General features: G+C 42.7%; 1 protein-coding gene across 3 annotated transcripts in view; it reads left to right on the top strand.

Annotated features, from left to right (window-relative positions):
- Positions 1–13,993, top strand: part of SLC35F2 (solute carrier family 35 member F2) — a 69,727-nt gene that overhangs the window by 44,498 nt on the left and 11,236 nt on the right. For all 3 annotated transcript variants that reach the window (XM_066371597.1, XM_066371598.1, XM_066371599.1), the window contains exons 4-7: positions 2,326–2,485; positions 3,834–3,990; positions 4,504–4,556; positions 5,887–6,041. In XM_066371597.1, coding sequence (XP_066227694.1) covers positions 2,326–2,485; positions 3,834–3,990; positions 4,504–4,556; positions 5,887–6,041 — 525 coding nt within the window. The remainder of the gene's footprint in view (positions 1–2,325; positions 2,486–3,833; positions 3,991–4,503; positions 4,557–5,886; positions 6,042–13,993) is intronic.

Genomic DNA, 13,993 nt, shown 5'->3' with positions numbered 1-13,993 from the left:
CTTTGCTCAAACCAGATGAGCCCACGCTCAAGCTGGCGACCTCGGGGTCTCGAACCTGGGTCCTCCACATCCCAGTCCGACGCTCTATCCACTGCGCCACCGCCTAGTCAGGCCTGGAGTTTTGGAGCTGAAAGGGACTTACTTGGGATGTCATTTGGTCTGATCTCTTCATTTCCTATTTTGGCTTAGAGGGTGACTGGCTATAGCCCATGCAGTTGTCAGGGGCCTGGGAAGTCTGGAACTCCTACTCGACCTAGGCAGCTCCCTTATTTGGCTACTCATTGCCCACCAAAATTGTTCAAAATAGAGCACTTTTAAGTTTGATTTTAAGATACAATTTGCCCTGGCCGGTTGGCTCAGCGGTAGAGCGTTGGCCTGGCGTGCGGGAGACCCGGGTTCGATTCCCGGCCAGGGCACATAGGAGAAGCGCCCATTTGCTTCTCCACCCCACCCCCTCCTTCCTCTCTGTCTCTCTCTTCCCCTCCCGCAGCCAAGGCTCCATTGGAGCAAAGATGGCCCGGGCACTGGGGATGGCTCCTTGGCCTCTGCCCCAGGCGCTAGAGTGGCTCTGGTTGCGACAGAGCGACGCCCCGGAGGGGCAGAGCATCGCCCCCTGGTGGGCAGAGCGTCGCCCCTGGTGGGCGTGCCGGGTGGATCCTGGTCGGGCGCATGCGGGAGTCTGTCTGACTGTCTCTCCCTGTTTCCAGCTTCAGAAAAAAAAAAAAAAAAGAGAAAAAAAAAAGATACAATTTGAGGACAGGGAGTCTACTGTGAGAGTTTTTAGGGAGACTTTCCACTTTTTTGTTTAAGGACTGTAGTTCAGACTTTGTTAAGTCATTACAGCTGGATTCTGCTGGTGTCTTCTGGGACAGGCTATCATTATCACTTGCATCGTTTAATGCTTTGTTATTCAGGCGGGCTCAATAAAGCACTTAGGAGATTAGAGTTCTGCAGCTGGAATAAATAACCAGGTAAGGTGCCCATTTCTACACACGGGGTGTCAGACTCCAGTAATAACAATGCAGTGGAAGACATTTAGTAAACAACTGTGGGTGGGATCAGACAGGCCACTGGAGATTTAGGGGCCTGCCTCGTCCAGGTTAAACAGACAGAGAGCCAGGGACAAGGTGAAAAACAACAGGATAAGCAATAAGGCAGCAGATTGAGGGGGCAGGGATATTAATAGTATAAGAAATATCTTTTATCCTTGAACACATTTTACAAAATTTGTGAAGAACTGAGTGAATGAAATCTCTATTTTTCCTTTATCTTATACATGACTTTGGACTTGCTATCCTTTTGTCATTCTTAATCCCCCTGCCTTTCAGATTGGCAGTATCAGTGGGATAGCACGTGTTTTCTGGAGCCAGGAGCAACAGGTGATGGAGGAGCAAGAGTCTATGCTGTGAGCAAGTGTGTGTCTGACAGGGTGGAGCTGGACACTGTCAGGGAGATGGTGTCTTCTTGCTCTCGCATAGTAACCAGTACTTTTATGTAGCTCTCAGCCCAATTGCAGTTAAGTGTCTGGCTGTGTGATTATTTATTCTATGTCTGTCTGGCCTTCTGTAGGCTCCTGAGGGTAGGGCTTGTGTCTCTCTTTGTCTCTGCATTCCAGCTCCTCTCACAGTGTCTCCATGCTTAAGTACTCATTGACTGAGAGAATGGGTACATATAGGTAGGAAAGTGTGCCTGTTGAATTTAAGGATAAACACAAGTGAGAGTGTAGAGGTAAATGCCACAGGCCCTTGGGAACCATTCCTGGGTGCAGCAACTATTGCTCTGACTTTCTTATTACTTTTTTGAGAGAGTGAGAGAGAGGAAGGAAGAGAGATGAGATGCATCAGCTCGTAGTTGCAGCACTTTAGTTGTTCATTGATTGCTTCTCATACGTGCTTTGCGGGGGTGGGGGGGTGCTCCAACCTTGGTCTTCAAACCATGGTGTCATGTCTATGATCCCACACTCAAGCCGACGACCTCACACTCAGGCCAGCAACCTTAGGTTTTCAAACCTGGGACCTCAGTGTCCCAGGTCGACACTCCATCCACTGTGCCTCCACTGGCCAGACTTTCTAACTTGTAACTATGTGACTTTGACCAACTAATTTAACCTCTCTGGACCTGTCTTTCTCCTCAATTGTAAAATGGGGTTTGCAATTTGAATCTCATAGGTTGCTGTGAGGATTAAATGAATTAATGCAGGTAAAGCATTTAGTACAGACTGGCAATAATAAATGCTCAGTAAATGCTAACTGTTATTATTACTTAATTAGCTATATGCTAGTGAATGAGAGATGTTTTAACCTGTTTGTTTCTCCTTCCATGCAGCTTTTGGATTGCTTTGGGATTCCTGTGTTGATGGCTCTCTCATGGTTTGTTCTTTATGCAAGATACAGAGTAATCCACTTCATTGCTGTGGCTGTCTGTCTGCTGGGTGTGGGAACAATGGTTGGTGCAGACATATTAGCAGGGAGGGAAGACAATTCAGGTAAGACTGTGTTACTTGTTTCTGGTTCAGTCACAGAGAAAAGTTTTGCTTAGGTTTTCACTTTCACTTTTCAAATATGTAGTAGAAGGTAGGAAATATGTCCTTCTTATTATCTTTTTAATTTTAGTTTCAGATTTACTTGCTTCTTCTGGTATGGCAACAAGTTCCACAGAGTACTTACTCTGTGTTCTTCTTACCTGTCCACAGTTCTTGTTCCATTCTGTCACACTAGTTTTGTTGCTCGTCATGAAAGAAGTTTCTTTATATGTTTACAATCTTTTGTCCTGTATATTTGGATTAGTTACTGGAAAACCTACTACAGATTCTTTTCTTTAAAAAAACTTTTTATTGATTGATTTGAGAGAGAGATCAATTTGTTTTTCTACTTAATTCTACTTACATTCATTGATTGTTCTGTGTGCCCTGACGGGGGATCGAACCTGCAATCTTGGCGTATTGGTACAATGCGCTAACCAACTGAGCTTTTTGGCCAAGGCTTTAGAGTCTTGTGTGTGTGTTTAATCAAATAAAGAATTTATGTCCACTCTGTTGATGAAAACACTGATATATTCTGTGGGTCAAAGTTCAGACAATTGATGGTATAAAATCTCAATAAGGTCTATGATTCACCCAATCTACAAGTGACTTTAGTAATCCCTTTAAGACAGTGGGATTACTGTCTTTAAAACCTTTAATCCCTTTAAAACCTTTTTTTGGGCCACGGACCGGTTTAATGTCAGAAAATATTTTCACAGACTGGCCTTTAGGGTGGGACGAATAAATGTATCATGTGACCGAGACAAGCATCAAAAGTGAGTCTTAGACGGATGTAACAGAGGGAATCTGGGCATTTTAAAAAATAAAACATTGTTCAGACTTAAATATAAATAAAACAGAAATAATGTAAGTTGTTTATTCTTTCTCTGCGGACCGGTACCAAATGGCTTACGGACCAGTACCGGTCCACGGCCCAGGGGTTGGGGACCACTGCTTTAAGAGACACATGACCTTGCTTACTTAGCTTCCTTCCATGTAATTTTCAATTAATTCCCTTCAATAAATTCCCTTAATTTCTTATGTCATACAGTCATTTTCTGAGACCTTACATTAAGACATATACCCCCATCTTCTACCTGTTAGTCGCTTGAGGAGTCCAAACATGAAAAATCACAATAGAATTGTGCCAGAGTCAGAAGATCAAGAGTCTTTAAACTTCTAGGAATCAGGGTTTCTCCTCCCATAAAATCTTAATCTTAACTATACATAAGCCATATAAACTCCTGGAAACAAGCTAACAATAGGTTTCTCTATTGACAATGTGTTCCTTTGGGTGGCTTGTCTTCTGTAGGTAGTGATGTTCTGATTGGTGACATCTTGGTCCTTCTTGGGGCTTCCCTCTATGCCGTTTCTAATGTGTGTGAAGAGTACATTGTGAAGAAGCTCAGCAGACAAGAGTTTTTAGGAATGGTGGGCTTATTTGGAACAATTATCAGTGGCATACAGCTGTAAGTATACAATTTCTTACAAACAAGATAAGCAAATATGTCATAGATGATTACTTTCCAATTACTAATGTCCATTGTTTATTTGGCCCAAATTCACCTTTAAAATCAGTTAACTTGCTAAATATATTTTAGAGGATTTTTGAAATGTCAAGAATTATGCCTCATTTTCTTATGGCATCACCAGTGGTAAAAGAATCACCAGTCAAGACTTCCTTTTTCAATTATTTCTTGAAAATACTAACTTCCTATCCAAAGATAAAACATAATGTAATATTTTCTGTTATAGCCACCTCCTATTCAAGAGTGCTTCTAAGGGAGTTAAACACATGGTTATAAATCCCTTTGGTTTTATTCTTTGTTATTTTTATATAAAAAAAAGAATATAGCTATTTTTATTCTCTAGGAAAAATTCAAAAGTCAACTTCTCAGCATATCTGAAGTATAGCAATTAGTGCTTATAAAGTAGTGAAAATTAGTATGTGGATCCTCTGTGACCTCTTGTTTTAACTGTAGATTGCTTGTGGAATATAAGGATATTGCCACCATTCATTGGGACTGGAAGATTGGTATGTACATAAATGATGATTTTATTTTTTAGTCAGTTACCTTTTTTCTAACTGACAAAACACACACCAAGAAATAAATACTTCATTTTAATAATATTTAGGCATTTTTATAAAATCACAGAGTAATAATACACAGAGAGCTATAGTGATTTGTATTGAGTTTTCTCTGAGAACTTGTAAATAAACCTCCATAGAAGTTAATTTTTAATCTTTACTTTCAGGAATAGCCTTTCTTTACTAGGAATTCTTTTTTTTTTTTTTTTTAAGTTAGAGGCGGGGAGGCAGGGAGGCAGGGAGGCAGAGAGACAGACTCTTGCATGTGCCCTGACTGGGATCTACTAGGCAAACCCCCTAGAGGGTGATGTTCTACCCATCTGGGGCTGCTGCTCTGTTGCTCAGCTACTGAACATTTCAGCACCTGAGGCGATGCTGTGTAGCCATCCTCAGTGCCCTGGGGCCAACTTGCTTGAACCATTTGAGCCATGGCTGTGAGAGGGGGAGAGAGAGAGAATGAGAGAGAAAGAGAGAGAAGGGAGGACGGGTGGAGAAGCAGATGGTAGCTTCTCCTATGTTTACTGACCAGGAATCGAACCCAGGACTTCAACACTCTGGGCCAACCCTCTACCGCTGAGCCAACTGGCCAGGGCCTATTAGGAGTTCTAAACAAGACTGACCTGCCTTGGTCACGTCACTTTTCTTTTCTTTTTTATATAATTTTTTTAAATTTTTATTTTTTTACATGGACAGAGAGAGAGTCAGAGAGAGGGATAGATAGGGACAGATAGACAGGAACGGAGAGAGATGAAAAGCATCAATCATCAGTTTTTCATTGCGACACCTTAGTTGTTCATTGATTGCTTTCTCATATGTGCCTTGACCACGGGCCTTCAGCAGACCGAGTAAGCCCTTGCTCGAGCCAGCGACCTTGGGTCCAAGCTGGTGAGCTTTGCTCAAACCAGATGAGCCCACGCTCAAGCTGGCGACCTCGGGGTCTCGAACCTGGGTTCTCTGCATTCCAGTCCAATGCTCTATCCACTGCGCTACCGCCTGGTCAGGTCACGTCACCTTTCAATTAGATCAGTATCTCGAGTCTTCAAACCTTTTGTAAAGCTTGCCTGCTTGACCATTCCACACTGTTGGAGTTTTGAAGTTCTTCACCGACATTACATTTTGTTCTTATTTATTTTTTTTCTGAGAGCTTTGTGTGTCCCATTTACTGTGCTGATGTTAACAAGGGGTTCTGTAGGTTCAGGGGATTATGTAGCAGTCAAGCGTTAAGCACTTTGCCTTCTGATTTCTTCCTATTAATAGATTCTCTATTTTTTTGTAGCCTTGCTGTTTGTAGCATTTGCCCTCTGTATGTTCTGCCTGTATAGCTTCATGCCACTAGTGATTAAGGTTACTAGTGCCACTTCTGTCAACCTGGGCATCCTGACAGCCGACCTCTACAGCCTTTTCTTTGGACTCTTTCTCTTTGGCTATAAGGTAAGCAAATAGAAATCATGTTCAAGTAAGAACACTTGCTTAGTCCAAAGAAAAGTGAGTTTCTTTATTTATTTTTATTATTTATTTATTTATTAAATTGGATACGGTCTACCAGAAAGTTCTGTCCATTTCTATCACAAGTTTCGACACGTAAACACATGTTTATATGGAGCATGTGTGCCTCTCTATTTTTATCAATGTATACATACTGATGTAGCAAATTAACTAAAACAAAGTTGATTCATGTTAGTCTTATGTGTGAAGCGATAGTGTACCCATGGCACTGATAAAGTAGCCACTTTATCATTTACGCCACTGTAATTTTTACAAATTTCAACAAGGAAGAAATGCTACAGAAGCATGTCTGTCACATCCACCATATTCCCCTGACTTAGCACCCTCTGACTATCACTTGTTTTTGTCCTTACAAAATTTTTTGAAGGGCAAAAAATTAAAAAATGAAGAAGATATCAAACAAGCACTGGTTCAATTTTTCGCATCAAAAGATAAAACATTTTTCAAAAATGGGATATACAAATTGACCTCATGCTGGCAAGAAATCATTCATAATAATGGCAATTATTATTTAATAAAGTTTATTGACAGTAAGAAAAATTTGTATTTTGTTTTATTCCAAAAACAGACAGAACTTTCCGGTAGACCTTATATTTATTGATTGCTTTTAGAGAGAGAGAGGAAGGAAGGGAGAGAGAGAGAGACGTAGATTTGTTGTTTGGACAGTTCTCACTCCTTTTGTTAACTACTTCTGGACTAGAAAATGGGCCCAAATAAGAATTGTTCTTAAAAGTTTTTTTAAAAAAGCAAAATCCAATTTTCTTTTTGGTATGGCCCAGGACACTATTGCATAGAAATTCTAATGCATGTTGCTTAGTGATAAACACAGAATAACAGAGCTGCTGTCGACTTTGAGATACCATTTAACCTAGGCTGGGCACCTGAGCTTTCCTTTTTCACCTCAGATTTCTTGAGATATAATTGACAAGTGTGTAAATTTGAGGTGTACAATGTGTTGATTTGATACACATGTATTGCAAAGCCCTAGTACAGAGATAAAAAGCCTTGGTACTTGATTGAAGGGAAGGAGATAATTGTATTATTATGTGGGCAGTGGTTGGAATGGTTCTATTTTTGATGGTAATTTTATATCTGGAAGGAACCTTAAAGATAATTCCGCCTAGTGGTTTTTCAGACTTTTTCTGTCTTTGCAGCTTCACAGCATTCACAAGTGTAACCTGCTCCCATTAGTAACAGCTTTTATTATGTGTAATAATTCTCAAGGAGAGTTGGGTGGGAAAGAATGGATTAGTGCCTTCAAGGAAAGCAAGAGAGCAAATATAGCATCTCCAGAGAGTCTGATACACCTCCCCTGGAAACTGTGGAATGAATGATCTTATTTTACAGATGAGGAAACAAAGGCCCAGGAAGGTTGTGGACAATTAAGTGACTTAACCTTAGTGAGTCGCTGGTTAGGGGTAAAGTCAAGACTAAATCTTAGTTATCAGTCTTAAAGTTTAGTCATTTTTCTGCTGCACCTTTCTCTCTATTCTCATTATTAAGATGAGAATCTTAAGTTTATGTATTTATCAAGTTAAGGTCTCATGCATTAGAGAGAACCAAAGAAGTATAAATTTTTTTGGTACTTCACAGCTAATTTGAAAACTCTTAGGACAGCAGTTTTCACACTTTTGATCTCAGGACCCTTTTCTATGCTTACAAATTGAGGACTGCAGGTCCCTTATTTGTGTGATTTATCATATTAGCAATTAAAACTGAGATATTTAAAAAATATTTACTCATCAAGAAAATAATGAACTCATGTGTTAGCCTAAAATGTTTATTTGAAAAAACTATATTTCCTAAAAAGAAAAAAATCAGTGAAAATAGCATTGATTTACACTTTTTTTTTGGTATTTTTCTGAAGTGAGAAGTAGGGAGGCAGAGAGAGAGACTCCCACATGTGCTCGACTGGCATCCACCCGCAAACCCACTAGGGGGCAATGCTTTGCCCATCTGGGGCATTGTTCTGTTGCAACTGGAGCCATTCTAGCACCTGAGGTGGAGGCCATGGAGCCATCCTCAGCGCCCCGGCCAACTTTGTTCCAGTGGAGCCTTGGCTGCGGAAGGGAAAGAGAGAGATAGAGCGAAAGGAGAGGGGGAGGGGTGGAGAAGCAGATGGGCGCTTCTCTTGTGTGCCCTGGCCAGGAATCAAACCCGGGATTTACACACACTGGGCTGATGCTGTACCACTGAGCCAACCCGCCAGGGCTGATTTACATTTTTGAAAATTTATTTCATGCATGGCTTAATGGAAAATAGTTGGATGCTCACATCTGGTTTTTCATTCTGCTTTGTGATTTCACATATCATGTAGTCTCTGGAACTTTCCGTTGTGCACTTCTAAGACAATGAAAGTGAAAAAGGCAAATAGCATCTTAGCATTATTTCCTGAGAAAGTTTTTGTGTACCTTCAAGAGTCTTTGGACCATATTTTGCGAACTGCTGCCTTAGAATCCATCTTTTCTTAGTATACCTTCAGTAAACACTTGTTGACCTCCTTGCTATCTTTTCCCATAGCCATTTGAATAGTTTAGATGTTGACTGTTACTTGATCATTTTAGTTTCAGTAGGAGATAGCAACTACATTTCTTGATCTTTGTAAAATTGTGTCCAGGCAGAAATCTTTGGAACCGATTTACACTCTACCCAGGAATTGGCTATGACCTTATAATTCCTAGTTTAGTGGGTTCACAGAAATTTTCTACTTACGGAGCATAAACCATTTTGCCTTGCGAGATTACACGTGACAGGAACCAGCTATTATCTTTGCAAAATTGCTGGTTAATGTTTTCCTGAACTAAGAATGAAAAGAATATTATTTTAGGTTTTTAGTAGTATGCCATTAAAAAGTTAAAAAAAAAATCACTGTCTTTCTCTCTCTCACACACTAGGCCATTTTCTCAGCCTCTCTCCTAAGCTCCAAGGGCCCTTCTTTTGCTTCTGTAACTTGTTTCCTGAGCTCATTTCTTCTATGGCTCACTGATTCTACATCTATGACTTTCTAAATTAACTTTCACTTATAATTTGAAACAAAACAACCAAAAAAAAGGTAAATAAAATGATACAGTGAATCAAAGTGGTCCTGACAGGCCCAGATTACTGTGCTTGCATTTCACACAGATACCACTAGAGGACAGTAGTGTTCTGTTCTGCAGTTCAAGGCCAGTTGATGGTTTACCCTACCCAGAGGAAGCCTGAGAGCTCAGCGATATAACCAATGGCCCCGCTCACCTGCATTATTTTTGTGTTTTGTTTTCTTTTTTTTTTTCTGTATCTCTCTGAAGCTGGAAATGGGGAGGCAGTCAGACAGACTCCTGCATGCACCCAACCGGGATCCACCCGGCACGCCCACCAGGGGGCGATGCTCTGCCCATCCGGGGCAATGCTCCGTCGTGACCAGAGCCACTCTAGCGCCTGGGACAGAGGCCAAGGAGCCATCCCCAGCGCCTGAGCCATCTTTTGCTCATTGGAGCCTCGGCTGCAGGAGGGGAAGAGAGAGACAGAGAGGAAGGAGAGGGGGAGGGGTGGAGAAGCAGGTGGGCGCTTCTCCTATGTGCCCTGGCCGGGAATCCAACCCGGGACTCCCTCACGCCAGGCCGACGCTCTACCACTGAGCCAACCGGCCAGGGCCATTTTTTGTTTTCTAACCAAATAATACTGATGTAGCTTTAGTAGTTTAACTTCGCTTTCCTTCTTAAGTAAAATAATGTCCAAAGAGGAAGTAAGGTTAAAGAAATAAAAGCTGAGAGGTAAAAGTACATTTGGCGCTACCAAACTGTTCTCAGCCTCCTTAATGTAAATATTTGCTTCTCTTAAAAAAATTTTTTTTAATAGGGGAAAGTTTTTTTAAAAAGATACAGAAGTAGAGAAGGGCCCTTGGAGCTTAGGAGAAATAGGGAGAGAAATACAGGCTCTGAGGGATGAAAGAGGGAGGAGAGATGTGAGGGGGGGTAGGGAAAAGCCTGGGTGTGCTCCATAGAGAGAGCTGCTAAACATTTGCTCTTTAACTGCTCTAACTTTAATATGAAAAAGCCCTTCTGTGTGTCGTTTTTGGCCACATAACTTTAAACTAGTCTCAGAATTGGAGACTACAAACTAAATTCCTTTCTTGTTGTTTTGCTCTGTTTCCTTGACTCTGCATGTCGAGCAGCTCACACTTGAATCAGACCAGATTTTATTGCTTTTGGTTAAGGGTCATTTCAAGACAAGTGAGCAAAGAGCAGGTCTTTTTTCAGAGTAAATTACTCTAATTTTCAGAGTAAATTACAGAGGTGGAAAACTATGCATAAAAAAGCAGAGAAGATTAATTTACAAAAACAAAATGCAAAACGACACCATTTGTATGCAGCACATATTGCATAAGGCTCATTAGTGAAACAGACATATCACCTTAAACCTTCCACGTCAGAGACCTATGTGACACAACAAGTAGCCAGCAAACCTTATCTACAGAGGAACAGAAGGCCAATGAAACCCCATCTGGGACATCATGTGTCAGGGCAACATGGTTTCCACACACCCATCACTGGCTTTTAAAAATAGTTGAGTCTTGGGAGGCGGCAAGATGGCGATGGAGTAGGTGGACATACCAACTTCCACCTCCCAGAACCAAAGTGGATTACAACTTAATTTTAAGAACCATCATTTGGAAAAACCAACTTTGAACTAAACTAAGTGGACTCTTTAACCAAGGAACACTGAAGAAGCCACAATGAGATTGGTAGGAAAAGCAGAAACGTGGAGAGGGCTGCCTAGCTCCCAGGAGCGAACAGCAGGCTGGAGGGACTTGTGTGGCGAGAAGTGAGTTTAGCAGAGAGGGGAGGGTCCTGGGCCCCAAGAACAAAGCCCCAGCCTGCAGCCCCAGATCCTAGAAGAAGCATATGGACAGTGTTTAGCTGCAAAACAAGTCAGGATACTGTTTGTAAGAAAGAGACAGATTTCTCAGACCCAGTATTCTTCTTAAAGGGACCGCGCAGAAAACCTCTTTCACAACCACCTACCCGGGACTCTGGGAGACTGGGAAAGTTGAGAGGGCTGGAGTAGCAGGAAGAGAGTGTATAATCTAGGAGGCACAGGGAGAAACACTTTGAGGGACAGCCACCCTAACCCCTGGGCTGAGTCAGCCCCCAAATCTAAAGTGAATATTTCCCCTGTAACCAGCAATATCAATGTCAGGCAGATAAAATATATTATGCTTACTTTGTTAAAGATGGTGCCGCCCACGTGGAAGCCTGTCACCCAGTTGATGGTATTGGTTGCCCTTCTTGCTTGGGATGGGCGTGATTATATTAATGTGTGTTGGGGGCAGGCTGTGGGCAGGCAGGATCCTTGTAGCCTGGGGGTTGGTTTTGGGACTAAGCCTTTCCCACCCCTTTTGATGTGGGGTGGTACACTTTCATGAGGAATACCATTATGCCTCAGGTAAGTGACTTTGTATTAGAGACTTCCTTGTTTGTATATTGGATTAAAGGTTTTGGTTTCTACACTATAAAGTGGGGCAGAGCGAGAGCTTGCTCGCTCTTGGTTCCTGAGATTAGCATTGGAGAGGAGAGAAGAGAAAGGCCACGTGGAGGAGGCCAGGAGAAGCAGCCAAGATGGTGGAGTGCTGAGTGAGAAGCCAGTTTGTGCAGAGTTTGTGCAAGGAGAAGGAAGGAGATGGGGAACAGAGGTGAATAAGTCTGGTGAGCTAGAAACTGTTGATTCTAGGAAACTCAGATAAGTCAGTAGTTTTGTGAGCACTGAATGAGTGGATTTTGGAGCCCATTGTGTGTTTTTACTTGCCCGCCAGCTGCAAGCTAGGATTAAAGATGAAGGCCCACCAGTTCTTGGCTCCGTTGTTTCATTATTGTCTGTCTGAATCTAATGGGAACCTGCATGTGAATGGCCAGGATGGCGGCTCCTGGCCTTACAATCAGCAAAAGGAAACAGGACATCAGCCAAACAAGCTCTCCTGCGGCACTCAGAGCAGAGTCGCTGAGAAGGAGTGAGTCTTCAGGGATACAGTATTGAGGGATGAGGTCTGAGCAGCAGTGCCCTCACCCACACTGCTGAGGGCATGCTGGAGGGTGGGCAAAGGTGGGATGCGGAAGTGTGGTCTCATCAGCGGAGCCAGAAGCCAGGACAGCCATGACTGAGGCTTGGCGTGAGCTCAGTCTCGCCTGGCAAGGGCAGAAAGGGCGCATGAAAGTGGTCCAACCTGGCTGTGGGCCGGGTGAGCAAGAGCGGACCTGCCTACAATCCTGCCCACAGGGGAAAGGCGAAAACTGGGGAATTGCAGAGACCTTCAGTTGAGCGCGAGCACACAACCCCACCCAGCATGTGGAGCTGGGGCGTGTGGCTGGCATGCGAGCACAGCTCCACTGATGGGGCAGGCGAAAGCCCAGAAACAGGCGGAGACCTGCGGCTGAGCATAGGTGTGCAGCCCTGCCCACGGTGCTGAGGCTTGTGGCCCTGGCGTGGAGCGCAGCCCAAGGGAGGGGCGAAGGCCGAGGCTGGCAGAGCTTGTAGACCTGGCATGTGAACACAGCCCTTCCCCTGGAGGAGAGGTAGAAACCGCAGTATGGCCACAGCAGGCCGGCGCCAGCAACACCCATACCTGAATGCCCAAGGCAGTGGCAGAGGGGGTGTTGGACCTGTAGACAGACTACACCTAGGGAACACAAAGGCCACACACATTGGACTCCAGTGGCCACACCCTTCTTATACACAGACAAAATGGGAAGGCAGAGAAATGCAACACAACTGAATCAAGAGAAATCCCCAGAAAAGGACTTGCATGAGTCAGATATAACCAAATTACCAGATGCAGAGTTTAAAATAATGATTGTTTGGATTCTCAAAGATCTTAGAATAACAATAGATGGACATAATGAAAACCTAAATAAAGAGATAGCAAGTATAAAAAAGGACATTGAAATAATAAAAAGGAATCAGTCAGAAATGACAAATATAATATCAGAAATGAAGACCACAATGGAAGGAACTAAAGGCAAGATGAATGAAGCTGAATCAGCAAGTTAGAGGACAAGATAAATGAAGGCACGGAAGCAGAGCAGCAAAAAGAAAAGAGACTCAAAGTCTGAGGAAACTCTAAGAGAGCTCTGTGACAACATGAAGAAAAATAACATTCGTATCATAGGGGTTCTTAAAGAAGAAGAGAAAGACCAAGGGATAGAGACCTTGTTTAATCAAATCATAGCTGAAAATTTCCCTAATTTTTTTTTTTTTTTTTTGGTGGCAGAGACAGAGTCAGAGAGAGGGACAGATAGGGACAGACAGACAGAAAGGGAGAGAGATGAGAAACATCAATTCTTTGTTGCAGCTCTTTAGTTCATAGATTGATCTCTCATATGTGCCTTGACCAGGGGGCCACAGCAGACCGAGTGACACCTTTTTTGAGCCAGTGACCTTGGGCTCAAGCTGGTGAGCCTTGCTCAAACCAGATGAGCCCAAGCTCAAGCTGGTGACCTCAGGGTCCTGAACCCGGGTCGTCTACATCCCAGTCCAATGCTCCATCCACCATACTACCACCTGGTCAGGCAACTTTCCTAAATTGATGCAGGAAGAAGTCACACAAGTTCAAGAAGCACAGATAATTCCATTAAAGAGAAACCTAAAGAAATATACACCAAGACACATCATAATTAAAATATCAAAGCTAAGAGAAAAAGAAAATATTAAAAGCTGCCAGAGAAAAAAGGCTATCACTTACAAAGGAGCCCCATAAGAATGACATCCGACTTCTCAACAGAAACACTTGAGGCCAGAAGGAAATGGCAAGAAATATTCAAAGTAATGCAGAACAAGAGCCTAAAACCAAGACTACTTTATTCAGCAAGGCTATTGTTTAAAATTGAAGGAGAAATAAAACACTT

Source organism: Saccopteryx leptura, chromosome 1, assembly GCF_036850995.1.
Source record: "Saccopteryx leptura isolate mSacLep1 chromosome 1, mSacLep1_pri_phased_curated, whole genome shotgun sequence".
NCBI classification, from domain to species: Eukaryota; Metazoa; Chordata; class Mammalia; order Chiroptera; family Emballonuridae; genus Saccopteryx; species Saccopteryx leptura.
Note: the sequence above shows the minus strand (reverse complement) of the source record. Positions and strands in the feature narration are given on the sequence as shown.